At 43.6% G+C, this 27,273-nt stretch overlaps 2 protein-coding genes across 4 annotated transcripts; both read left to right on the top strand.

The window, feature by feature from the left end:
* The first annotated feature begins 8,014 nt into the window (after positions 1-8,014).
* On the top strand, positions 8,015-18,401 carry EIF5A2 (eukaryotic translation initiation factor 5A2). Of its 3 annotated transcripts, none has more exons than XM_083739979.1 (5): positions 8,015-8,367; positions 10,980-11,169; positions 12,462-12,566; positions 13,701-13,832; positions 15,347-18,401. In XM_083739979.1, the coding sequence occupies exons 2-5, from the start codon at positions 11,005-11,007 to the stop codon at positions 15,404-15,406; spliced, it is 462 nt and encodes a 153-aa protein (XP_083596105.1). In that variant the 5' UTR covers positions 8,015-8,367; positions 10,980-11,004; the 3' UTR covers positions 15,407-18,401. The 3 variants fall into 3 exon arrangements, with proteins under 3 accessions (XP_083596105.1, XP_083596107.1, XP_083596106.1); XM_083739981.1 differs by having other exon boundaries at positions 8,363-8,390; XM_083739980.1 differs by lacking the exon at positions 8,015-8,367 and adding an exon at positions 8,478-8,842.
* Positions 18,402-19,368: 967 nt separating this feature from the next.
* On the top strand, positions 19,369-23,704 carry RPL22L1 (ribosomal protein L22 like 1). Its single transcript, XM_083739987.1, has 4 exons — positions 19,369-19,574; positions 21,281-21,373; positions 21,987-22,108; positions 23,370-23,704. The coding sequence occupies exons 1-4, from the start codon at positions 19,566-19,568 to the stop codon at positions 23,512-23,514; spliced, it is 369 nt and encodes a 122-aa protein (XP_083596113.1). The 5' UTR covers positions 19,369-19,565; the 3' UTR covers positions 23,515-23,704.
* Positions 23,705-27,273: the final 3,569 nt, after the last annotated feature.

The raw sequence follows: 27,273 nt of genomic DNA, 5'->3' as shown, positions 1-27,273 counted from the left end.
TAGGACACATGGCCACCCAACTTTGAGGGTGCAGCATAGAATCATTGGTGCTGCCAGGTTGTGGGGTAAGGTCAATATGTGACATGGCCAAAAGCTCTGTGGGGGGGGGGTGATGGGGTTTGGGTTCACACCAGCCAGATCCAGTCTCCACCCCCTGCTTCACTGGACAGGGTTCACTGGGCAGCTTGAGCTGCACTGCTTTCAATGATGTAGCTCATCTCCCTTGCTGCTCAACACTCATCCTAGGTAATGGTGGCATAGCACGGGAGGCAGAGGGGCAGTTGCCCCAGGCATAGCACCCAGTGCTGCCTCAGCACAGCTGTGTGCTTCTGCTCCATTGAAAGTCTTCTCCATGCAAACCAGGAAGTGACCTCTCTAGGCAACGGAATGCCTTTTCTTACCTCTGCGGCTGTCATCTCCTGGGTGACACAAGACACCCTTAGGCAGTTGAATGTGCATATGTACTTCGTCTGTTTTTCTCTCACCAACCCCCTCGGCGCAGCCCTGGGCACTGGCAACCCACCCTAAGCCACTGCTTGGTAAGCTTCCATGGACCATCAGGGAAGTGCTGGCTGTGAGGGGAGGATGTCCCACCAGAATACATCTTCCCCAAGGCCCCATCAAACCTGGCTCCAGCCCCGATTGTTGTTAATTTCGCTCTGAATTCCTTGGATAAAACATGTATGATTTACAAGAAGCCAACCGTTAGTGTATACACATTTTTTAACATGCACTGCCAGGTTAATCAGGCATAGCTTTTCAATCAGTCTAAAGGCTCTTGATTTATTAACTGATTAACCAAGCAAATATTGCAGCCCTAACATGTTATAAGATACAAACCCTTCCCAGACACGGTGGATTTTGTTCCAGAGACAAAGGCTCTTGCAAAGAGTGCCAGCACGGTGTAGTGGTTAGAGCGTTGGCATCAAGAGAATGGAGTTCATTAGGCCAAGCTATTGTGGACATAATTTTGTTAAGTTTAGTGTTTAAAAATCTCCAATCCCTAGGTTTGCACAGATTCAGCAAAGCAACATGTTAACTACAGCTTTCCACCACTCCCATCTGGCAATTAAAACGCCTGGACTTTATCTCTGTCCGCTCAATGAAGTTCCCAGCTAAAATTTGTTCCTGGGATACAGATGATCTGGCCGTCGTTTTGGGTCTCTCAACGGTATACTTTGACTAACATACTAATTACTAAGACAGTCCCAGAGACAAAGCTGCACATATTAGCTAAATGGCTAATACTTTAGCTTAACATTCAAACAATTTTCCCGGAGTTGGGTTAGCTAATAATGCATTATAATTAACAAGTTTACTAAAAAGCCTCTTGTCAGCATGGCTTTGATGGTGTTTTCCTAAAGTGCCCAAATTACAGCTCTTAGGAGGGTTTTCCCCCCCTGTTGCATCTGATGAATTGTTGACAAGTTCACACGCGCTGTCCTCTTCAAAATGAGCTCAGCGTCCTAATGCAGGGAACGCTGGCCATGTGATCCCATTATCATTTTCCATTAGAGGTTTTTCTGCCCCAATACATCCTTTTTTTCATTATCCCTTTCAGCCTGGAAACTGTCTTGTGACAGAATAGCTGGGGGAGAAACTGAACCAAAAATGAAGCAGAAACACTTAAGGTGATAATTTGGGGACCTCATTTTTGTGGGAGGCATTCCCTAGTTTCCTGAGTAACCTCATGCACCTTACTAATTACTATAGGTTGAAGGAGATTCAACTTCTCCTACGTTCAAAAAGAAGATGGCCACCCAAACTCTGCTTAAAATCCTCCAAGGATCCAAGACAGACCATTCTACTGTTGAACAGTTCTTACTATCAGAAAGTTCTTCTTGGTTTTTAGTCAGAATCTCCTTTCTTGTAACTTGAATCCATTGGTTCATGTCTTAGCCTCTGGAGAAGGAGAAAACAAGCTTGCTCAATCTTCTTCTCCCTCATTTCAAAAAGCTCCTCCATGGGCAACAAAGCAGAGAAGGCAAATAGTCACGGCACTTATGTGCTCACTTCCCTTCTCAAAAAGCCAGAGCACTCCCCCCCCCCCAACCACAACACCCTCCAAAAACCCAGTTTCCCTCAGATCCTGCCATTGTGGTCAAGGATGCTGAAAACTGTAGTCCCAACAACATATGGAGGGAACCACCAGATGTAAAGCCTACATAATTATTTTCTGTAGGTGAACAACTGAACCCGTTTCAATTGGCCCCCCACATTGACTGGAGAGGTAAACCAAGTTGCTTTGGAGGAACTGGAAGACACTTCTGGCTGGCATCTGCCCCCTCAGTTACTCTGGTAAAGACATTTCAAATTGTTCCATGGCTCTCTGGATGTTTCTCCCATCTTCCTGAGCACGGAGCATGCTGACTGGGGCTTATAGGGTGTGTGGGAGGCATAGCTGTCAACTTTTCCCTTTTCTTGTGAGGAATCCTAAGGGGATTTCCCTTAAAAAAGGGGGAACGTTGACAGCTATGGCGGGAGGCAGTGGAAGACAGGAGTGCCTGGCGTGCTCTGGTCCATGGGGCCATGAAGAGTCAGACATGACTCAACAAGTTCAGCAACATTTGGAGAGCCACAGATTTGCACCCCTTGGTTTGGGTATGAATATGGCGTTTCATAATGTCTGGGTGTGGAGGGAAGGCCGTTAGTTAAAGGAGGAGTATAATAAGGCTGGCTCCATGTTACAAATAGCAAAAAAAAAAAAGCACTTAAGTGCAAATGAGAATCTAAATCACATCATGCCCGAGACCTAAGAAGATAGATAGATGCTCATTAAAGAAAACCTGGTTTAGACAGCAGCAATGGACCATTTAAAATGCTAAAGTAAAATTGATTTCTTTATCATCCTCAGCAGAGAAACTGCAGGAAGTGAAGAAAGGGCCTTCTGAGTCACAATGGGGAATTTAGCCTAGCAAAACAAGCCATCCGCAGCTGTGAAGGGCTGTGAATAGGTTTGCCCACAGATGCTATTTGGATGGATTTTTTTTTCTCCCCACAACAATACTCACCAATACTCCATTGTTTAGAGCCGTTTCTATACACTGCTCTGATCTGTGTTGCCCAGTGGTGATTAAACTGGCAGGGTCTTTATCACAGGACACATTAAATGGATGTGCTTGTATTGCTGCAAGCACCATGGCAGCCGATAGTGAGATTTTAACAAATAATTAGCAGGCTTCATGGCCCCACTGTGACACATTAGGAACAGAGGAAGCTGCCTTCTGCCTAACCGGACCAGTTGCCCATCTCATTCAATGCTGTCTACACGTGTTACATGCCACAACAATCTCCACAAGCAGTGTGAGGAGATTCGGGGTTCCCGGCTTGTGTTTCTGTTTGGAGGATTGTGGCGCAGTGGAGGCTGGTTCCTTAAGAAATATGGCTCATTACCACTTAATTATGCCTGGAAGTGTGCAGTGGAGGGGGTGCAGAACATTATAGGTGCCTCTTGTTACTCCTCTGATAGCTTCTATAAGTTTGGGTCCAATGCAGCAGTCAGTCACAGCTCCCCGTATCTTAGCACAGCCTCCTCCAGCAAGAGCCAAGATGGTTCTGATCTCCAGCAGCTCATGGAGGACTGGGCTTTGTTCTCCTTCTTCTCCCCAGCCTCCTGAAAAACAACACCTTTTTCTGTCACTTTACACCCCTCCCTGACACATTGGCAACCCCTATTTTGCACAGACCTGAGAACCTTCTCTGATGTGTAAATGCCTCGCCATTGTTTTATAATGGACTGCATTCAACCAGACCAGCCAGGCTGGTTTGCATAAGCCAGCCCAGGGATTCTTTGTCTGGCACCATTCTGTAGCTTGCATTTCCCCTTCCTATCCCCAGTATTAGCTAGATCCTGACATTCATTAATTTATTGGGTTTAGGATGGGTCTTCCCGCCCAACTTTTAACAATAAGAAGCTGTCTTCTGCCAATTCAGACCATTTGTCCCTCTAGTTCAGTGTTGTCTACACCATAGCTGTCAACCGTCCCTTATTTGGCGGGAAACTCCCTTATCCCAGCGCTGTTCCCCGCTGCTGTCCCAGACTGATGATGTCCCTTAAATTTCCCGGGTTTCATGCTCGCCTGGCTCAGGAAGGAAGCAGCGGCTCAGAGTCCTCCGCCTCGGGAGAAAGTGTGTGTCTCTGTCTCGCCCTTTCCCCCCTCAGGGGCGTGTTGTGAGGAGACGGGTGGCAGCGGGCGGGGAGGCTGCCCCTCTCTTGCAAGACTTCCGCCGCGCTGCCAGAGGAAGCCAGAGGCGGCAGCGGTGGCGGCGGCCTGAGGGAGGAGGAAGAGGAGGGGATGGGGAGGGATGCAGAAGGGCGGTGCTTCAGCGGCTGCGCCGCAACCGCCTCATGCCAGGCTCGCGGGCAGCGTGGGCGAGAGTCTCTCTCCCTCCACCCCCTCTCGGGCGGGGAAGGGCTGATGGAACTCCTTGCGCCAGGACGACAGCCCCAATGTGCTGCTTAGCATACCCTTCAACCAGTGCAGCATTTTAATGTAGTGATTTCCCCCTCTGCATCCCTTTCATAACTCTATTTTTATAAATCATTTGCCCATCCATAGTTCAAATTTTTACTACAAGTTTTATGTCAATCCTACCAATGTATGTAACTCTTTACAATAGCTTTTCATCTAAATTATAATCTTTCCCCATCCTTTATTAAAGAGGTCCTCTTCCTGGTTTCTAATTCTGCCTGTAAGCTTTGCCATCTTGACGTCATTCATCAGAAGTAATTCATCATTCTTCCAGACTGGATTACTGCAATGGGCTCTTTGTGGGGCTGCCCTCGAAAATGACTTGGAAATGGCAGCAGCCAGAGTACTGGCTGGGGTTCCCTCCAGATCTCGTACAACCCATTTTAAAACAGCTGCACTGGTTGCCAATTCGTTTCTGGGTCTAATTTAAGGTACACACTTTAGTCTTTAAAGCCCTAAATAACCCACTGTCTCCTTTTTTATAGGCCCTCTCAGATAAGACTAGCGAAAGGGGCTACATAGAAAAAGCAAGTACTCAGTTCTAAAAATATTCAGATTCTAGAATAAAAAGTCATTTTTATGCAGCCTTGGTTAGATTTTGTTTTGCTTTTTTCCAGGGTGTTGAACTGCTGAACTAGTAGCAAAAAAACCAAGGTTCCAACCATGAATTTCTGTATTTTGAAGTGGAACAGACATTTTTCATTTCACTGTCCCTTTGAGGCTTTCGTGAAGTTTGAATGGCTTGTTTTGTAATCTAATTAAGCATCTGCCCGAACTACTTGCTTACGTCCAGCACTGCTGAACATTAGTTGGCTGAAATAAAAGGTTATTGCCTCAATTACTTTGCATTTTCAGTTCTAAATGGCCTTCTCTGTTGTTTCAAAATCACCAGCACCATCTGCTGAAGGAAATCGTGAAATACACGCCCCCCCCACAAGATTGTAATTCTGGCAACTGCAAACCAGTTCCTCTGAGGGGTTTAATTCACTTCAGTTTCCAGCAGGTTTTGAGCAAACTATGAAGCTGGGAGACCATTTTTGTTTTGCTCTAATCACCAATGAATTTCCCTTTTGAAAAGAATTAAGGTTCTTTTTAGAGGACTCATAAATGTGACATGCGTGTAACAGGAAAAGCTCTCAGGTAACATTCCTCAATGGAAAGCTTCAATATTTTTAGAAATACAGTGCCCCTAGAGTTGTTAGGGTCCCAGCACAGCTGTGCAAATCCGCCTGCAGTCCTAAACAGATTGAGACTGAATATACACCACATACTTACAAGCACATTTGAAGCAAAAAAAAATACTGGAAACTGTAGTTTACCTATAATAGAGCTATAGTTCTCAGCACTCTTGACAAATTGCACTTCCCAGGATTCTCTCTGAGTGGGGGTGGGGGTGTGGAGAATTCCTGCTTTTAATATATGGTGTGTATGCAGCCCTACAATCATAGGAAGGATCTTGGAAATCATCTATTCTATGGACTACCTCATTTCAGGATCTGTAATGCAGGATGCAACTATAGCAGCCTTCCCCAGCCTGGTGTTTCTTCTGAAATGATGAAGCTGAGCTCCAAGACATCTTAGAGGTCACAAGGTTGGGGAAGAGTGCCTTAAGGAGTTGGAGTCCTCTGCACATATATCCTAGGACCTAGGCTTATTTCAGACTTAAAATGTGGCTTGGAAGTCAGGGCTGGGGAACCTGTGGCTCTCCAGATGTTTTGCTCCACAGTTCCCACCAGCCCCAGACAGGATAGCCAATGGTCAAGGAAACTTATAGTTCAGCAACTATTTATTTGTCATGAACTGATAAACTGTACTGTCATAAAACTGTAAGCAAGGATATATCAACAAGAATAAAATCAACAAAAGATCCATAAAAACATCAAATGCACAGTGAGTCAGACTCTTGCATTACCCAAGGGGCTCACTGTGCACATTATCTTCTTCATCACCACTCATTGTCTGCCACCCCCGAGAAGACAATCAACATTCCCAGTGGGCTTCACTGACCTAAATTCCCCTTTTAAATTTCAACTCAGTGGAGTCTGGTGCAGCCCAGAACTTGACTCACACCCCCTTGGTTTTTTAAATGGAGACCCTCCTAATCTGACTGCAGGAGTAATTGGGGGAGCCAACAAGGGATATAAGACAGACTTCTGAGGGAGCCTGTTGTGCGAAGTAAACACTTAAGCAGACAGGCGAGCTAAGCACCTGTGCAAATTAAGTAACCACTATATTTCTTTAGGGACGCAGGTGGCGCTGTGGGTTAAAGCCTCAGCGCCTAGGACTTGCCGATCAAAAGGTCGGCGGATCGAATCCCTGCGGCGGGGTGCGCTCCCGCTGCTCGGTCCCAGCGCCTGCCAACCTAGCAGTTCGAAAGCACCTCCGGGTGCAAGTAGATAAATAGGGACCGCTTACCAGCGGGAAGGTAAACGGCGTTTCCATGTGCGGCTCTGGCTCGCCAGATGCAGCTTTGTCACGCTGGCCATGTGACCCGGAAGTGTCTCTGGACAGCGCTGGCCCCTGGCCTCTTAAGTGAGATGGGCGCACAACCCCAGAGTCTGTCAAGACTGGCCCGTATGGGCAGGGGTACCTTTACCTTTTATTTCTTTTGAGTATTGAGATAGAGAGATGTTAAGTTTTATCTGTTTAAAGCATGTTTAGCCTGCTCTTTAGTCGACTCACACTCCAAGCATGGCTTGCAATAACAAATAGTAAGGGAGTCCCTGCCCTAAAGGTTTTATGAAAGGAATGACACACAAGGAAAATAGGGTATGGGGGAAAGAAGCAAGCTTAGGCACCAGTTCTTATAACTGATTAACTCAATTAACTGATTATACGGTTAATTGAAAAAGAAACACCAGCGCACTTTCTGCCGACGGTTCACAACAAAGTTTGGTTAATCCCAGAATCAACCGCCAAAGTCCTTGTCCTAATGGAATCCGTTCAAGCAGAGGCGGCCTCTGGCCAGACACCCACAAAGTTTGTGGGCACTGCTATTCAAATGGTCCCTTGTGATCGATTATGCAATATTTTATTCACATTGGCACCCTACCTCTGACCCAAGAGTTGCTGCGTGAGTGGCTATGATTATTAAATTTCTATGCCGCTCTTCATCCGAGGATCACAGAGCAGTTTAGAAGATAAAAACACAAAAATATATAACATGGTAACAAAATTACATAACATAGTGGGGTGTTTTTCTAACACTATTAAGAACCCTGAGCTAGATTAATGTCCCCAAACATCATGGTTTGTGCCAACCTACTGACACTCCACAAAGCTTCTTAACCATTTTCGTATGAAAAAAAGGTGGGGTGCTGCTGCTCTCCCAATCCACTAACTACCAGCACGCTTCAACACAATGCCGAGCGCGGCAAGAGCCCAGGCTTTCTGATCCAAGCCGCTTTCCGTACCGCTTCCGGGCAAAGCCGAGCACATGCTACGAAGCGCCCACACGTGTACGAAAAGTCCTGGCTCAGCCGCGAGTTGGCGCAGGCAGATGACGATCACAGACGCCGTAAAAGTGTAGACGTCCAAGATGTGGGAGGGAGGCGTAGGCGGCGCCGTCCTGGAGGCAAAAGCCGTCACGTGGCGTAGAGACCGGCGCGTAGGTCTGGGCTCGCGCCTTGCGTGGGTGGGGCGATAAAGCGGCCAATGGCGAAGGAGGATAACCTGTACCCGATGTGGGCGGGGCTGAGGGGATTTTCTTCCTCCCTCCTTTAAATTTGGAACGTAGGGCGCGCGCTCCCTTCACGCCTAGGGGGATTCCCCCCTCCCCTTCCCGCTCTCTCTCTCTCCCTCCCTCCTTTTCTCCACCCACACGCCTCCCTTTACGGCTGCTCTGCGCGTGCGCGTTGCTGCGACGCTCTTCCAGTCTTTCCCTGCACCGTGGGAGGTAAGTGCTGGCTCCTGACGCGGGTGCGTGCGGCGCCCCCCCCCCCACCGCTTAGTCCCTCCGCTCAGCCGTTGGAGCCGTTGGCGGGCCGCTTGGAATTCTCTCAGGTCAACGGCGAACCGGGCCGGACTGGTCTGGTGCAGAGCCGGGTCCGAGGCGGCCGGCGCCTTCCCCTCAGGCTTCTCCCCGGCGCCGCCTGCTCTTCCCACGAGGCGGCCATGCGGGGCGCCTCCCTTGGCGGGAGCTGGGGGAACTCGGGGCTGAGGAGATGGAGGAACCGGGGGGCGGGGGCTTGAATTTCCCAGGCCAGCGGATCGTTTGCTCAGCTCTGTTTGTCTCCTTACCCGCTCTGTGAGGAAAACCATGTTCAAATTGGCCTGCTGACTCCCCCCCCCCCCCACACATATAACGGTGGAGTCGGATGGGGTCCCCAAGGGTCATCCATCCCAACCCCTTTGCAGTGCAGGATAACCAGGTAGATAGCGTTGGGCCTACACCACCTCATATCACACACACAAACCCCGACCAACCTGGTTAGGAGCTGTTCGCAGTCCCAGGAATATCTTGGGGGGCGGGGGTCGCAGCTTCTCCACCCATGATGGCCTTTTGCTTCTTGGTCACGAGTGTTTAGAATTACCCAAGAAAGAAAGGCAGCCATGTTGGTCCCTAAGGAAACGGCTAGAATTCATAGCCGTCGTCTTTGGCGATCACTCGTAGCTGAGTAAGATTGTCTTCCATAAACACGGTTTTAACAGTGAGCTGGTAAGTGACTGTGGAGGCCAATTCTAGGGCCATCCCAATTAGGACTAACCAAGATGAGAAAACGCCCTAAAAAGATACTGCCCTATTGCAGATTTTGGAATGTGTTTTGGGGGGTTAACAGGTAGAGGAGCTCATTTGGCCATTGTTTTCCCACATTGGTTTCCCCTTTTGGTGGCTGGGTAGGTCAAAACGTGGCCCTGTGTGTTCAATGTGTGTGTGAGAGAGAGAAAGAGAGTGCATCCCTACTAAGCTTCCTTGTTCCTCTTAAGAATTGATGTGTAGGGTCTGTCCAAAGGTCGTTTAGTCAAATCTTCCTATACCTAGTACATCATCCACCTCTGTTGAGCAATAGTGGGCACCGAGATACCTTTAGGATGCTCACAAACTCTTCCTGAGAGTAATCCCGTTTGTCATGCAGGGTAAAATAAGCTCTGTATCTGTTCAAATTCCATTCTCTTGTGAGAGTTTTAGTGATGCAGCAGCCCCATCTGCTTTTGCTTCAGCTGCTTAACGCCTATCTGCTGCATTCCCTACCAGTCATGGTACACCCTTACAGCTTTTAGACAGTGATGAAACAGGTTCTTGAGATCACTAAATGATAAGTAGAGTTGCTTCGGTTGCCAGAATTATGAACCACCACAAAATGCCTACTGTAAGCACCCTATATTAGTTATCCCTTTGCTCTTTCACATCACCTCTCCCCATGCACTTCATTTCTGGCTTGAGGGCAACTGCTGTGATTGTAATATCATGAAATGGCTGTAGTTGTTGCCAAAAAGGCACTTCTGAGAGATGCGATTCTTCATGCTGTAGTAAGAAGCCCCATTCGCTGGTAATTGCTCAGTTGTATACTTCACCATACAATCAGAGTGTGTGGGAAACATGCTACAGTTATAATTGCTGTGGTGTGTAAGGGTAAAGGGACTCCTGACCATTAGGTCCAGTCTCGGACGACTCGGGGGTTGCAGCGCTCATCTCGCTTTATTGGCCAAGGGAGCCGGCATACAGCTTCCGAGTCATGTGGCCAGCATGACTAAGCCGCTTCTGGCGAACCAGAGCAGCGCACAGAAACGTCGTTTACCTTCCCGCCGGAGCGGTACCTACTTATCTACTTGCACTTTGACGTGCTTTCGAACTCCTAGGTTGGCAGGAGCAGGGACCTAGCAACGGGAGCTCATCCCATCATGGGGATTCGAACCGCCAACCTTCTGATCGGCAACCCCTAGGCTCTGTGGTTTAACCCACAGTGCCTGTAGCTCTCACCAAATAGGAGCTGGCATTTGCCAGCAAAATACTGTGTTCATGTTTGAGTCGAGTGTGGGACAGTAACACTCAATCTTCAGTAATCCCCCAAAATGCTATTCCACAGCTTCAGAAACCAAATTTATAAATCTATTGTCCCAGTTTATAAATCTTGTAAAATTTGCATTTCTTATAAATCTTGTAATTGTAATTTTGCATTCCTTATTACCATTGTCTCCTGCAACTTTTCTCTTCCTCCTCCCCATGCCCTGGCTGAGCCATAACATGGCGGTTTGGACCCCTGAGAGTAAAATATTGCCCTTCCCATCTCATACTGCAGTCTTGAGCTAGCATTTTTAGGATATGTACTCAGTGACCACAGGGGACAGCTATTCCATTTCACAACTCTGTTGTACTTGTAGTGAAGGTGGAATATGTTGATATGTTCAATGCTGGACTGAGCGTAGTACTTTCTGTAACATGGTTCATTATATTCCAAGTATGGTTTGTGTTCATCTGCATATCTATTTATAACACTCTTAAAGATACAAATACTTTATTATCTAACTGATACATGAAATAACTGAATTTATTTTTAAATTTTATAGTATTTGCCAGAACACACTACATACTATGGCTGATGAAGTTGATTTTACCACTGGAGATGCTGGTGCTTCTGCCACCTATCCTATGCAGTGTTCTGCACTCCGCAAAAATGGCTTTGTGGTGCTGAAGGGACGTCCCTGCAAGATTGTAGAAATGTCAACTTCGAAGACTGGCAAGCATGGTCATGCAAAGGTAATTGCTTGGTAGAGCTTTCTTGAGTTTTACTTCTGTTCTGGTATGCCAACATTGCTCTTCAATGAATATTAGTTTACTAATATTAAACATTAACATCAGATTTGCCAGGTGTGTGGCCCAGTCTTACTTAACTTGCCACTATCTGTCCTCTCTTTGTAGTGCAAGTCTAGCTGGCTGTCCTAGTATAAGGTTTCTGACTTGGGTGGCATTCTCTGCTAGGGGAGAGCATGGAAAGTGAGTCCCTCAATATAGTGCACACTGTTTGTTAGTAAATTTGCAACCTCTCTAAATACCTTTGTCTGAATGATGTATCTGATTCCAAGTGGTACGACTGGTTCAATTCAGACATTGCATTCTTATTCTCCAAATCATGGTTTGGAGGATTACAAACACCCTGGAAGCTCATATGCTCCTCTCTAGTTTTGCATCACAAATGGAGGGAATCTGATGGTGAGGGTAAGAAGGGAATCAGTATAGATCTGCAGCACAACCTGGTCCTCCTAGGTTTGGAACACGCCGGCATTAAGCTTGTGAGTTACTCAAGCCTCTCTTGGAGCTTGTGTCATTTGTATCTAAGCACATGCTTAAGTTGAGAACTGTCGCCATACACAAATATGATCTTGATAGTTCTTCAGTAAGATATCTCCTTGGTAGAAGGATTCTTAAAGGTGATGGGCATGCATAGGTGACTTGAATCTAGGCAGTTAGCATAGAAGTTACATCCAAACATCAATTTAAATGCTAACTTTTGGTTACAGGAAAGTATATGTCTCAGAATTCTAAGCTATTTGTGGAGATGGGTAAATCATTCATGACTTTTCTCTCCTGAAGTAAGATACTGTACTGTATAGGCTAGCCCAGCCTTTCTCAGCCTTGGGTCCCCAGATGTTGTTGGACAACAACTCCCATCATACCTGACCACTGGTCCTGCTAGCTAGGGGCGATGGGAGTTGTAGTGTAGTTGTGTAGAGACAACTCTTCCCAAACTCAGTGCCTCCTTAACTGGTTTTGGGTCAAATGTTGCTGAGGGCTGCCAAAAACGGCTTTGAGGGTCGCGTGCAGGATTCATGCCATGTGTTTCACTGTCTTGTTCTAGTCAACTATAGACTGTAATTTGAGTATCATTATATGTGGCTTTTCCTTAGAGAACTGTTCCAGCTTTAGTCTCTGGGTGGATGCACATGAATTACTGTTCATTGCTTTCTATCTCCCCCCACCTACCCCAAACATTGTTCTTGGAACATACTGTTCTTGGTAGCCTAAATATATGTGCATGAACATTCTCCTAGGTCCACCTAGTTGGCATTGATGTGTTCACTGGCAAAAAATATGAAGATATTTGTCCTTCCACTCACAACATGGATGTTCCTAACATCAAGAGGAATGACTATCAAGTAAGTCTACATTTTAATCTATACAAATAGAAAGTCCCTTCTGGGCATAGCCTGATGTCCTATGAAAAAACTATGCTTCCTTAATTAAAATTCCACGCCTTAAATTACTTGGCCTTCCAAAGGACCCATCGAAATGAGCTGGGTTTTGTAATCTCGTACCTCTGACATCCCATTTCCAGTCAAATACTTAACCCTTGGTGCGGCCATCATTAGAGGGAGTGGAGAGATTATTACAAATGCCATCAAATCATTATGAATTGATTTTGTAGGATAGGGGCCACCTTGAACATGCTAATAGAAAAGATGGGATACACATAGACTTAATAAAACAAGTGGCCCTAAATATTCCCCTTGTTGATGAATTGTTTCTCAGACTAAAATTTTTGTGCAATTTTGTTGTGCAGTTCCTTGCTTTGATGTATATGTTTAAATACAGAGCATAGTGTATGTTAGTAGAACTATCTTCAGATACTTTGCAGTACTATGAAATATCTCATGCTGGGTTAATATGATAGCAATTTCTTCAATAGGCTTTGCTATAAAATATTCAGGAATATTTGAAGCAAATTACATTTGCAGAACATCTGCCAATAGCAATATTTGGAACCACGTATAAAATTATTTGACAGTTTTAGATCATCTTACTATATTTTTCAGTTTCAAAGCTGCTTTTGCTAGAAAGTGCTACTGAATAGAGCATTTTTAACTTTATCCCTTTAGTGACTAAAGCTGTGATTCACACTGAATAGATCCTGAGCTAAAAAACGGTTGAAACTGGGTTCTGTGTATTAGAAATGTGCAAGGTTGTTCTTCTGTAGCAGTGGTTCTCAAACGGTGTGGTGTGCCACATTGATATAGCAGGAGACAATGGCAAGTGTGGCAGAAAGATTCCAGGACAGTCAATAAATATAATTTGTGAATGATTCATATTCTCATGTAGCTGCATTGTTTTATACATTTTTATTCTGAAAGCGTGGTCCAGAGAAAAAAGTTTTGAAAACCACTGGTCTATAGCAATCAGAAGCAAAATGCTAAGTTCAGAAAGCAGCGCCCATATGGCTCAATGCCAATACTTTTGACTGAACTTCATGCAATTATGAATAAAATTGAATTGGAATTGTTAATTTCTTGCAGCTGATCTGTATACAGGATGGGTATCTCTCTTTGCTGACAGAAAGTGGTGAAGTTCGTGAGGATCTGAAGGTGCCAGAAGGTGAACTAGGCAAAGAAATAGAGGGGAAATATAATGCAGGCGAAGATTTCCAGGTAAAATCTCGGTGGTTTGAAAAAATCTGGGGTTTTATTTTTCTTAAGACACCCAAGTTACCTTGAAAGTACTTTATTGCTGCTAACGGTTGATCTAAAATAACTTTCTGGGCCTTATTTTAATGGGGAGAAATGAAAGGGGGATAAAGTAGAATTAGTTTTCTATTCTGAAATAATAAATGGTTTATCTCTTGTAATTGCAGTTGGTTTTTTCTTCATATTATTTATTAGACTTTTTAATTGCTTACTAACTGAAGGTCTCCAAGCAACTTGCAACACATTTCAAATAGAAATACATTATACCTTCAAAGCAGAACGTATCAGCCTTGGGAAGCTTTGGCAACACACTAGTAACAAAAACCAACATGTAAATCTCGTTTAGTCGTGTCTGACTCTTCGTGACCCCATGGGCCAGAGCACGCCAGGCTCTCCTGTCTTCCACTGCCTCCCGCAGTTTGGTCAGACTCATCTTTGTAGCTTCGAGAACGGTGTCCAACCATCTTGTCCTCTGCCGTCCCCTTCTCCTTGTGCCCTCAATCTTTCCCAACATCAGGATCTTTTCCAGGGAGTCTTCTCTTCTCATGAGGTGGCCAAAGTATTGGAGCCTCAGCTTCACGATCTGTCCTTCCAGTGAGCACTCAGGGCTGATTTCCTTAAGAATGGATGTGTTTGATCTTCTTGCAGTCCATGGGACTCTCAAGAGTCTCCTCCAGCACCATAATTCAAAAGCATCCATTCTTCGGCGATCAGCCTTCTTTATGGTCCAGCTCTCACTTCCATACATTACTACTGGGAAAACCATGGCTTTAACTATACGAACCTTTGTTGGCAAAGTGATTTCTCTGCTTTTTAAGATACTGTCTAGGTTTGCCATCGCCTTTCTCCCAAGGAGCAGGCGTCTTTTAATTTCGTGACTGCTGTCACCATGTAAATCTAGTGGTTCCTAAGTAGCTAAGTACTGTAGACCGCCTGTTTTTCAAAAGCCAAGCCATGGTCCCCCTACTTTTGAAAATGTAACATTTGTTACATCAGTGGTGACACCATACCCCCAAAATGTCCCAGCTCAACTGTGATGCGCATTTTCTGGACCACACTCCTACACAAGAGCATAGCCCTAAAAAAATGAGATGTCCCGAGCAGTTGATGAGCCATGTACCCCCTGGGATGGGTTATGCAGACCTCTCATTGGGAACCACTGTCTCATTTTGTCAAATACGTGGTGGTAAAATAATTACATGGAAATGATATCAGTGCCCTCCTAAACTAGATGATCAGGATAAGTTAGTTATATTCCTCAGCTTGTCTTTATTATAAATACTTCCTATTTTTCAGCTGAACTCAAGCTGCTACTATTTTAGATTGGCTTAATTATGTGCTTTGTGATTAGTGTTTTGCTGGAAGCTGACTAAAATTGGAATACTGGTGCTAGAACCCAACTGTTGCCATCACAACACTTGTTGTAAATGTAATAGCTGTTTTGCGTATCCTAATAATGCTTTTTCTCTCTCCTTTAGGTATCAGTCATGTGTGCAATGAGTGAAGAATGTGCTGTAGCCATAAAACCTTGCAAATAGAACCATCTGGATTTGAGCAGCTGCTCATATCTCAGCAACTGCAGATTTCTTATTTTAGTTCTAATTATCACCAAAGCTATAACCTTCACTAGCAACCTCGTGTCTTTGTTTGAAAATAGTGCTGGCTAATGTTGCAAGCCATTTGGCAATATTAAAATTGCTGAAGTTCAAGTGCTTACAGGAATGGCAAGGCAGTCAAAACTGTCATTTTAGATCATGAGGTATTAACTAGTATGCTTTGCTCGAATGAGACTGTATAGCAGTGCCAATACCAAGGTAGTACTAAGTTTGGGTTTAGGTAAGAATAGTGTTTAAATACAACATTTTAAACAAATGCGAATAACCACTTTTATCTTAAAATATGGTGAAATGTGGCTTGCACTGAACTGTGAATAGTCATTGAGCTGGAGACAAGGGAACTCATGTGATCAAAATGCCAGTGCTGATGGCCATGTACAACAAACTTATATCTGTAGTCTTGCTGGCTGGCTCACTCTTAACATGTCACCATTTGCCTGTGATGCAAACATCCAGAATATTGGATGCTTTCATACTCTGGTTAATAGTGCACAAAAGCTTGGGGGTGGGAGGGAGGGAGAGGAGATTCACTAGAGGCCTTTGATTTCAACATGGAGTTCAGCCACTCTTCTAGTTTAAAAGAAGGGAATGCCTCAAGTGTTTCAGTATTAGGCATATTTGTTTTTGATTTTAACTCTTTAGTTTTGTAGCACAAATAGACTTTTTGACTTTTTATTAATGGATCAAAAGTGCACATACTAGCTTGTATAAAGGCTTAATATGAGCCTGGTTTCACGCAACTGAAATTAGGTCATGGGTTGTACAGTCCCAAAAAGAACTATGACAGAGTGCTCTATCAAGTACAAGAACTTCAGCGCTGTGTTAAAGGGTCACTCTGACTCACAATCTACTTGTGCAAGACTTGATTACACTGAACAGGCAAATGCCTAATCGCTAACAGACAATTTGTCTACATGACCTTCAACTTTGTAAGATCATGCTTCTTCATTTAGCATTTTGCGGGACACCAACTTAACTTAAATTTGCCTTAAATATTGGTAGCAACTGACTAACTTGAACTAGTGACTGGGTTCTTAAAACGTGCTTAGTTCATTACTGGCAGCTTTTTGTGTGCATAGGAAACAGGATTTTGAGCTTCAGTTAGGAATATGGTTGCCCTTTAATCAGTGAAGTTAGTTAGACAACAGGTGTAAATGAACTGCATCAGGGTCTAGTGGTGGGCTCTATATTATAAGTATCTATGCAGAGAATGGGCACAACGGAGAATGGTTTGGCAATAAAAACTCGAACAAAGCACAGTCTTGATGTGGTAGTAAATAACTACATATTTCAAGATCTAGGGCTACTGGAAAGCTGAAGGATTTTAGCATATTTAGTCTAATCATGTGAGTGTTTCTAGATAGTTGATTCTCCAATAGTCATGGTTTGAATGAGAAGTCCCAGTTTGAAACATGGATTCAGCTAGTATCATTAGTCATGAATGTGAACAGTTTTGAGAAGTAAACTGGTGTCATAGTATCTGAAGAGTCCTACTAACATCTTAACTGCTTGCATCATCTTAAGGACGTATGCAGCTAAAATGTGTAGAGGCAGGTGGCTTTTGGAAATGTGTTACTGAAGTGCCCTCTTATACTTCGGAAAACATATTGTCTCAATTTCAACTTGACTTTTAGCAATCTGGAACCACAGAATATCTAGACTAGATGGGGGGGAAATCTGCTACGTAGATCTGTATGGCACTCTTTTGCATACAGGTTTTGCAATGTCATTTCACCAGTAAAAACTACAGTATTTACAATAAGACAATAGCAAAGCCATTTCATTAGTAGAGAGCAGTCTCTACAAACCCACCAGGTTTACAATAAACTAACTTTGCTAATAAAAGCTTAATACTGTATCTTTCAGGTTATTTAAGCTATTTCAGGGTAATCATGTTTCTCTAAATTCACTTTTAAATGGTTTTTACTTCATAGTTGGAACAAATTGTATTTTGTTGGAGCAGGTGGAAGCTCTTCTAACAAGCTGTAAGCCAAAATTAAGGCTGTTGATATGAGCAACTCACTCCTGCTGCTGTTCTGTAATGGTGCAAGCTTTCTTGTTTGGGTCCATTGATGTTTTGTTCAGTGTGCTGTAGGTTCTCTTGCCTCAGATGTTAGGAACTTCTTTTTTTAAAACCCAACTTTACCTCTTGATGTGTTGTTGTGTCTTTGTTCAACAAAACCACTGCTAGTTGAGCCATGACTTGAATATACTCTTCTCAGGGCTGCTCTTGTGAAGAATTGAAAGAGCTTAAGTTGATTATTTTAACAAAGCTGCTTGAAAGTCTTACAGGGTTTTGTATTCCATAAATTTATAGCATGCCTATGATGCAAGTAGAGTTCTAGTACATTGAACCTTAGTCTAACACAGTCAAACATTGTGACCAAGCTATTCTAGTGACTAGATGACATGTTTGACTGCAGTAAGCTTTAAGTATGGAAATGTTGGCTGTGTCTGGAAACTTTCATAGAACAAGCTGTGCTTAAACATTTTATCCTGTGTAAAGCATATGACTCTCATACATTATACTCACATTTCCACAGTACAACTCGGACAATGATCTCTGTGGCTTTTATTTACATTGTTTTATCTAGGTCTTGTAGTGAACGCTCATGATCAGTGACTGTTACATTAACATATAATTGTAAACAACGTGTGGGGAGAAGGGGTTTTTGTATTTGCCACATACGGTAGCTCAGACAAGTATGCAATATACCTACTGGCTAGCAAATGGATGCAGTGTTCATTGTACAGGAGTGACTTTTGACTTTAAAAGCAAAACTTGAAAGGTTTGTATTTTTTCTGCATTTCTGTAATAGCGTATTCATGTGTTAAGAGTTATTGGCTTTTAACGACTGTTTTATTGAAAAGTTTGAATTATGATTTGGATCACAATGAGAATAAAGTTTGAACCTAAGTGCTACTCTTGACTTTTTTCCCTACAACTTCTAATGAATGCCTTGTATATGCACTTCCACAGATTATGAATTCTATAAGGACGTGACCCTATTGTAGTTTCCTTATTAAGCATACATCATTGATCACTATCTCACTTGAAAAGGAAGGCTGCTGTAGATTGCCCAATAAAAACTGACTTGAGCAAATACATTTGCTTGAACAGCACGAAGGTGCCCAATATTTCTTCCATTGTAAAACAAGGTTTGGGGAGGACCTGACACCCAAAAGCTAAAACTGATTGTTAATATCTGCTGCATTGCAAAGAAGGGAGAGGTTTGGGGTTGGAAGGGGCTTCAACCCCTGTAATGTAGTCCACTGTTACTTCAAAGGTGGGAAGAGAGATTTTTGGCCAGCTAGTATTTGGGGTCGTCATACATCCAGAATAGTTTCCCGGTGGAAATCAGTCAAAATAGCCAAGAGAATCCTAAGCAGGAAACCTTTTTAAAATAATAATTGTGTTAATTCGGTTTTGATTTGTTAATTGGAAGTTTTAAAAAATCCGGGTTTTCATTGTTTGAAATATGGCAACCCTAAATAGTACTTGTCTAATTGGGAAGCGCTTTTCCAAGAATAGCTTGCCTGCATAAAAATGCAGTGTGTGTGTGTGGTGGAGCCTTGTGGCATTTCCACACTCATAAACAGACTACGGGTTCCAAAAATCTTACAGCGATTATAGGGAACCTTGGGAAGAGATGTAGCTCTGAGGTAGAGCCTCGCTCGGGATTCAGAAGGACTCTAGTCCCAAGCCTCTCCACCCGGGGCTGCGTCTGCCCCCTGTCTATTGCCCTGGAAAGCTGTTTCCAGTCGGTTCTTCCTCGCGCTCCTTGGGTTTCTTATTTTTATTGATTAAAATTGAAAATCCCCAAAAATAAAGAAGCGCCGAGACACCAGGACCCACCGGCCGGACTGTGTATCAGGCAGCTTCCGGTGTGCGCACGTTACCGGAAACGAGCGGGCGCGCGGCACCCGGAAGTATTACCCCTCTTCCCTGATCCGAGCGTCAACTCTCTTCCTTTATCCCTCGAGCGTGGTCCACGCTGCACGTCATTGCGTCACGGCGCGGATATCTATAAAAGCGCGGCCGCGATGCTTCCGTCCTCCCTTTCTCCATTGCCTGGCCAAGATGGCGCCGGTGAGTTTCTGAGCCGGGCGGGCTGAGGCGGGAGACACGCGCTGCGGGTGGGTTAAAGGAGGGCAGGAAGGCTTCCCTGCTCATTCCTCTCTCTCTCGCCTGCTCCTTTCCGACACACTAGTAAGCCTTGCTGGGCTGTTGGAAGGCTGCTGTGTAGCTGTGACCCTAAACCCCCCCCTTACTTGGGAGTAAGCCCGTTGAATTCAGTAGGATTGCCTGTCGTGTTTGGCACCCTGAGTTCATGGGCGCCACACACGTTTTGCAAGATCACGTACATAATGCGAAATAAGGTTTGGAGGACTCTTGTGAAGAACTCTCTTAGCTCATTGCCAATTTTCTAAGGTAGCTCATTCACGTCGTCGTGCTTTTCGGTGATGGGTTTCCTAATCCTGTCACGCAAAGGGAAATCTTGCTAGATTGCAATTTGAAGTCATTCTTGATCATTGGGCCCCGCTGTCTGGGAGTCCAGCAACATCTGAAGGAAGGTCACCCAAGTTTGCTGCTCCAGCAAAAATGCATAGGGCATCCATAAAGGGACATGGGAAATCTTGAAAAGCCCGTGGATAAATAAATGTCAACTGGCAATAGTAAATGATGAGCGTCCCCAGTTCTGCATCTTGTGTATAACCACCACTTAACTTTAGGTATACAGTGGTACCTCAGATTAAGAACTTAATTTGTTCTGGAGGTCTGTTCTTGACCTGAAATTGTTCTTAACCTGAGGTACCACTTTAGCTAATGGGAGCCGCCACTGTGCAATTTCTGTTCTCATCCTGAAGCAAAGTTATTAACCTGAGGTACTATTTCAGGGTTAGCAGAGTCTGTAACCTGAAGCGTCTGAGGTACCACTGTACATCTTAACATAAGGTATACATCGGAAGAAAGGGGAGCGGGAGCCCAATGCTATGATAGCCACAAATGAAGGAATGAGACTTAATCCTGGTCTTCCATAGCACTTAAGTCCAATCTCCCCCTCCCAGGAGTTATTATTTATTAGATTTCTATAAACCCTTCATTGGAGGATCACAAGGTGGTTTACGTTATAAAAACACAAAAATACATAGTAACAAAACCAATATGCCTCCCCCTCCCCCATTTTAAAAGACCAGAGTGTTTAATTAGCAAAAAATCAAGGTTCTTCCTCTCATTGAATCCCCACAAGAACACTCAAAGGTAGGTTAGGCGAAGAGGTAGTTACTGGCCCAAGGTCACCTAGTTAGCTTCATGGCTGAGTGAGGGTTTGACCTTAATCTCCCATATCCTAGTCTAGCATTCTAACCACTATATCACACTGGCTGCTAAGACCCTTGACTGCTCTGATGGGACAGATTCTGCCACCTCACAGGTCCTGGATATGGGCCCTTTGGATTCTAGTTGGTGCTTGTGGCAGAAACTGCTCTTTTTTGTTTTAATCTAAAATAGGGTAACAAAGTTGTCCCTAGCCCTTTGAGAGGAAAACAAAGTTAGCTATTAAAGAGCTGTTAATTCTTGTGCTTGCCGTAGTGAGGGTCGGTGATGAAATTTTGATTGCTAATATATTTTCTGTGTTAAGTGAAAGTTACAGGATAAAGAATATTGGTTAAGTAGAGAAATATATTAAGGCATGTCTGATATATGAGGTATATATTTCCTCTGGACTATACTGATCGAAGATAAGGATCATAAAATAAATACTAACTCCAGGGGCATGTTTGGTTTTCTTTTAGCAAAAGGACAAGAAACTGAAAAAATCAACTTGCAAGTATAGCCTTGACCTCACCCATCCTGTAGAAGATGGAATATTTGATTCAGGAAATTTTGTAAGTAGTTCTGCTGTAAACACTTCTTTGGTCATGTTTTAATGGCAACATACATTGAAACTTAAGGAAGGAAGCTAAAAAATTCAAATGCTTGAGATTTCTTTTAAAGGAAATTAAGTCTCTGCGTGTTTATGGTAAAATTCAAGATAAATAGTTGCCCTTCAGTCAAATCAGCCTATGGGTAAGAACTTGACTCCTACAACTGTAAATCTTTCCCAGCCAATTAATCACATCCTGTTTTAATCCTTACTGCCTACAATTACCTTTGCTTGAGCGGGGAGGTTTGGAGTTACAGACCTGGATGGGATAATTATTTAGCCTGGCTTAGTGACTATCTTAATCATAATCCGGATGGATTCCATACCAAATGACTATGTATCATACCAATGTTTTGGTATCTTAAAATATATAGAGAGAGACAGATATTGTATGTTATGAATTACATTAATAGGAATATTTCTATTAATATTTCTATTCATTTTTCTTGATTCTTGCATGATTTATTTGCATTTTGTGAGTGTAATAATGGATTGTCTGGCTAGGGTCACTTCCCTAGTTCCACATCTAGGGCACCATTCCCTAGTGTTGCATTTTTTTGTTTTTCTTGAATTAGGAACAGTTCCTGAAGGAAAAAGTTAAGGTCAATGGAAAAACTGGAAACTTGGGAAATGTAGTTCATATTGAACGCTTTAAGAACAAAATCACAGTGACATCTGAAAGGCAGTTCTCAAAAAGGTGGGTGTAATTTATTTTGTGTGGTGGGCTTTTCTTTCTGATTTTAGCTCAAACCTTGGGACACATAGCAAGAATTGTAAACAAATTTAGAATGTGGCTTTAGTTGAAATTCCCCAGTTAAGCTAACCTGAAGTAGTATCATTTGAGGCTGTTTATTATCTCGTATCTTTAGCTTGTGTGTCTGTGCCAAACGCACACTTGACACCTAAAGACTATTCGCAGTTCTGTTCTGGAATATCAGCTTTTGAAAGAGAACTGGAAGGTGAAGTTGGGCTATTTAATTTGGCCCATCTTCCTACAGTTGATTTCTTAACTAGTATGATATATTTGAAAGGAAGCTAATGGATTTCACTTGATTTCCAAATATGTGTTCTTAGGTTGTTGTTTTTTGTGGGAGAGCAGTGTAATATTTTGGGAATTCCTGGAGTGGCCTAGTTTTTGCCTACTCAATTGGTCACTCATAGGATCATTATTAAACTGTCCCATACCAAGTCAGACTATTTACCTTTTTTCAAAGAGGGCCAGATTTGATGCTTGAGGGCCAACCAAAGTTGTTGAGCTTTTTGGGATTTAACCCCAAGCAATAAGCTGCCACAGGGGTCAAATTAGGCTCTCAAACAGACTTTGCCTGGTCTAGGCTGATGGCAGCAGCACTCCAGGGTTTCAGAGACGGAAGCTCTCCCAACCCTATCTAGAGATGCTGAGGGTTGAACTTAAGACCTTCTGTATAGGGGGCAGATTCTCTAAGCTATGGCCCTCATCCTTTGGTGAAATAAGTTCATCTTTTAAGATAGATTGCATTAATATGGAGATTCATTTCATCACATGTAATAGTATTTATATAGCACCTCAGAGTTTCAGATTTTTTCATATAATTCTCAGCCTTTCAACAATCTTGTAAGGTGGGTCTGCTTGACCTGGTTGTAAATGGGGCAGATAACAATAGTGGTTTGCCTAAGTCCATTCAGTGAGTTCATGACAAGCAACAAATTTCACCTGGGAACTTTCTGGTTCTGAGTTCAGTTTCCTATACGTGTCTATTCAGAAGTAATCCCCATTGGGCAACGTTAAAATTTCTCCCTTGTCTATAGAATTGCAAACTTAGGTGTTCTGCTAGGCTACGTCTTAAGGGTCAGATGCTCAACAAATAATCATTGTTGCTTTTTGCAGTCATCGACTGCTGTCTTGTATCACGTCTTTGTAAACGCTTGTGATCAAATTACATCATTCACTTAAAATCACTTGGCCTTTTGTGTTAAAGGTACCTTAAGTATCTCACAAAGAAGTATCTCAAGAAGAACAATCTCCGTGACTGGCTGCGCGTGGTTGCGTCTGACAAGGAGACCTACGAACTGCGTTATTTCCAGATCAGCCATGATGACGAAGGGTCTGAAGCCGAGGAGTAGAATAAGCTTTATGTGGAGCATTGTCTTCCCTGGTGCACAGCGTGTACACATGAATCATCTATTTATGAGAATGAAATCATTTATTACCAAAGAAAAATTGTACACTGACTTTACTTACAGATTGCTGTGGGCACCTGGGATTTGTTGTGTTTCAAAAGTTTCATTAAAAGAGCCTCCTGATAAATTATAATCTGCAGTTCTCTTGTGGACATGAGGTTTTACCTACGTTTCATTGAAATACATAACACAGTCACATATTTATGCTTAATGGCCACATCCCTGTAATCTCTGTGACTGACCAGTCCATTATACAGTGGTACCTCGGAAGAACTTAATGCATTCTGGAGATCCGTTCTTAACCTGAAACTGTTCTTAACCTGAAGCACCACTTTAGCTAATGGGGCCTCCCGCTGCCACTGCACCTCCGAAGCACGATTTCTCTTCTCATCCTGAAGCAAAGTTCTTAACCTGAGGTACTATTTCTGGGTTAGCGGAGTGTGTAACCTGAAGCGTATGTAACCCAAGGAACCACTGTATAATTGTTCTAGTAGAACTAGAGTAAAACTTAAATCCATTCTTATTTCAAATTTTCACCATAGTCTTACAGGACTAAATGCATAGTGTACTCATACATGATCTATTTAAGCAGTTTCTAGACTGCGCGCTCTATATATTTAGAGTCTCCTGTGTAGAATGACTTCAGCCAATAATAGCTGGTTTGAAATAATCTGGTTAAGGCAGTTAAGTCGGAAACTAATTTCAGAAGAAAAGTCTTAGTCTTTCAGTTCTGCTATTATGTTTGGCCAAAAGTCAGTTCCCTACAATGGTTATGCAAGCGATTTATTCTGCCTTTCCAGACAGCACCATGCATATAGCAAGAGCATTGTTGGAATAATTTTATGCAAGCCCTATTTATAATTTTTGGTAACCATACTTTCAAAAGTGAGTGACTATCTGCAAGAGGGCCGTTTGCATTCATGATTATTCATTATAGGTGATGATCAGTGTTCATAACACTCAAGGCTAGACCAATTGAATTCAATAGGCAAGTTGTTTAAGTCCATTGATTTACGTGGGTCAAGTTGAAGCATGACCTAGGTGGATGTCAGCCTTTCTACTTGTATTCAGCCTTTCTTCAATAACTCAAGGTGAGATATATGTGGCTCTCAGATGGCTTCCCTTTTCAGCACTGACCAGACCGGCGTGACTTCAGCAAGGTTGCAGCATTGCGTGCCTTCAAACCCTGATGATCTTACTGTTTCAACTTTAAAGATGATTTGCAAACAAAAAGAAAGCAATAATATTAAGACAACTCCAGCAACAATGTTAAAAATGAGAAGATCTTTTTTTTAAGCTGTAGCAACATAAAACAATAGTTGCCGGACCTTGTCTACCTGGTGCCTTCAATATGTTTTGGACTACAACTCACATCTGTAGTGGACACCCCAGTGCTCTCTGAGGCTGATGGGTGTTGTATTCCAAAGCAGCTAGATGGTGCTAGGTTGGCTAATAATAATAATAATTTACAATGGTACATCTGGTTACGTACTTAATTTGTTCCGGAGGTCCGTTCTTAACCTGAAACTTCTTAACCTGAAGCACTACTTTAGCTAATGGGGCCTCCCGCTGCTGCACAATTTCTGCTCTCATCCTGAAGCAAAGTTCTTAACCCAAGGTACTATTTCTGGGTTAGCGGAGTCTGTAACGTGAAGCGTATGTAACCCGAGGTACCACTGTATTACTTGTACACCGCCCATCTGGCTGGGTTTCCTCGGTCACTGGGCAGCTTTCAACAGAATATTAAAAACACGATAAAACATCAAACATTAAAAACTTGCCTAAACAGGGTTGCCTTCAGATGTCTTCTAAAAGTCAGATACAGTGGACCCTCCGGATTTGAACTTAATTCATTCTGGGGGTCCGTACGTACCCTGAAAGTCTGCATCTAGAGGCGCTGCTTCTGTGCACACCCATGGCACAATCAAGTGCTTCTGAGGTTCCAGGTTTGCTGTATTACGTTACCCAAAGGTACATCCTGAATTGTAGTTCAACAACATCGGGAGGGCCACAGGTTCCCCCACCTCCCAGGTAGATTTTTGTTCCTCATCCACCAGATGGCTCTCAAGTCTCCAGTGACTGACTTACTATTCAAATATAATGTATGGGTAGTCCGTGATTATAAAAGGACTGGCTGTTCCGTTCGGGAACTCGCCTCTCCCAATAATCTCTTTAATAGACCTGAACATCCATGTAGTTTTTAGCACTGTTTTTATGTACACTCCAGTGAATTTATATTGCCGGTTTAAAATATTGGTTCAATGGGCTGCTAACAGTCTTCACCACTAGCTGGCTGTATTGCACCACCATAATAATAATTCGGCAGAGCGTGCAGCTTTAGAAAGGAATGTAAATGAACATCTCAGGCAAACAAGCTGGCATCTTAACACTTTTTGTACTCCCTTCCCCTCCCCCAAGAGCCATCTGGGTCTGAGTATTGCCCAACACACCTTGGTTAATGGGTCTCATTATTCATTGCCAAAGCTTATAGCCTTTTGAAGGGCAAACAGAAGTTGCAAGTGAGCTTCTGAGTTCTTCAAAGCTCTTCTTTCAGTTAAGAATGTAAGAAGGACCCTGCTGGATTAGACCAAAAGCCCCATCTAATCCAGAGCTCTCTAGGCTAAGGTTACCAGACGTCCCCGTTTCCTGGGGACAGTCCCCAGATTTACAAATCAGTCCCCATACAAAACCGATTGAAGTTGAAATGTGTCCCTGGATTCACTGGAAAAAATCTGGTAACCTTACTCAGGATAGAGGGTTTAACCAGTTGCCTATGGAAAGTCTGCAAGCAGGATTTGAGTGTTATAGCATGATCCTCAGCAACTGTTATTCAGGTACACTGCCTCTGGTCCTATAGGACATCATGACTAGTAGCCATGAATTTATCCCATCCCTTTCTAAAGCCATCCAAGTTGGCATCCACCACTGCATCTTGTGGCAGTGAGTTCCATAGTTTAACTGTGCACTGTGTAAAGGGCCTCCTTCCAGCTATTCTGGATCCCCATCATCCAGCAGTATGTTAAACCAAAGGAGCACCTAGTGCAAGACTTTTGGGGCAGATGAGAATTAGCAGGAGGGCCCCCCGCCAACCGGAGTAAATGATGTATCACAGATTCTCATCTAAAGAATGGGAGCCAGCCCCCACCCCCATAGGACCAGCTGAACTAAGTGATGCTATGCACATTGAATTGAATGTGGACTAAGCAGCTGAACTTAGGTCCCACTGAAATCAATGGGACACAATTTAGCCATGACTTTCACATAGCATGGGATGGGGTCATAAAATTGGAAGGGACCAATTGTAGGCTGACCAGAAGAGGATGTGGCCCTTGGTCTGCAAAAGATTCCCCACCTCTGGTCTGTAGTTAGATAAGAGCACCCACCACCCTGTTAATTTAAAAAACCAGGCTGGCAGGTGGAGGTGTGAGGAGGAAAACCAGGTGTGATGTTGGAGCCCAGAAGTGCAGTTTGTAACAGTCTTAAGAAGTAGCGTGGGAGGTGTCAGGCAGATGAAATTAAATGTGTTCCCTGCAGTGTAAAACAGGCTGCATTGACAGCTGCAGTGACAAAGAATCTGGCAGAAGGCGCTTGCAAAGTCAGGTGCCGGCTTGGTTGACAGTTTCCCTCCTGATGAGGTGTTTTTGGAAATCGCACATGGCTGCAGGCAGGATCTGGGCAGGGGTGATTTTTATTCTGGCTATA

Source organism: Podarcis gaigeae, assembly GCF_964106915.1.
Source record: "Podarcis gaigeae genome assembly, chromosome: 5".
NCBI lineage: Eukaryota > Metazoa > Chordata > Lepidosauria > Squamata > Lacertidae > Podarcis > Podarcis gaigeae.
Note: the sequence above shows the minus strand (reverse complement) of the source record. Positions and strands in the feature narration are given on the sequence as shown.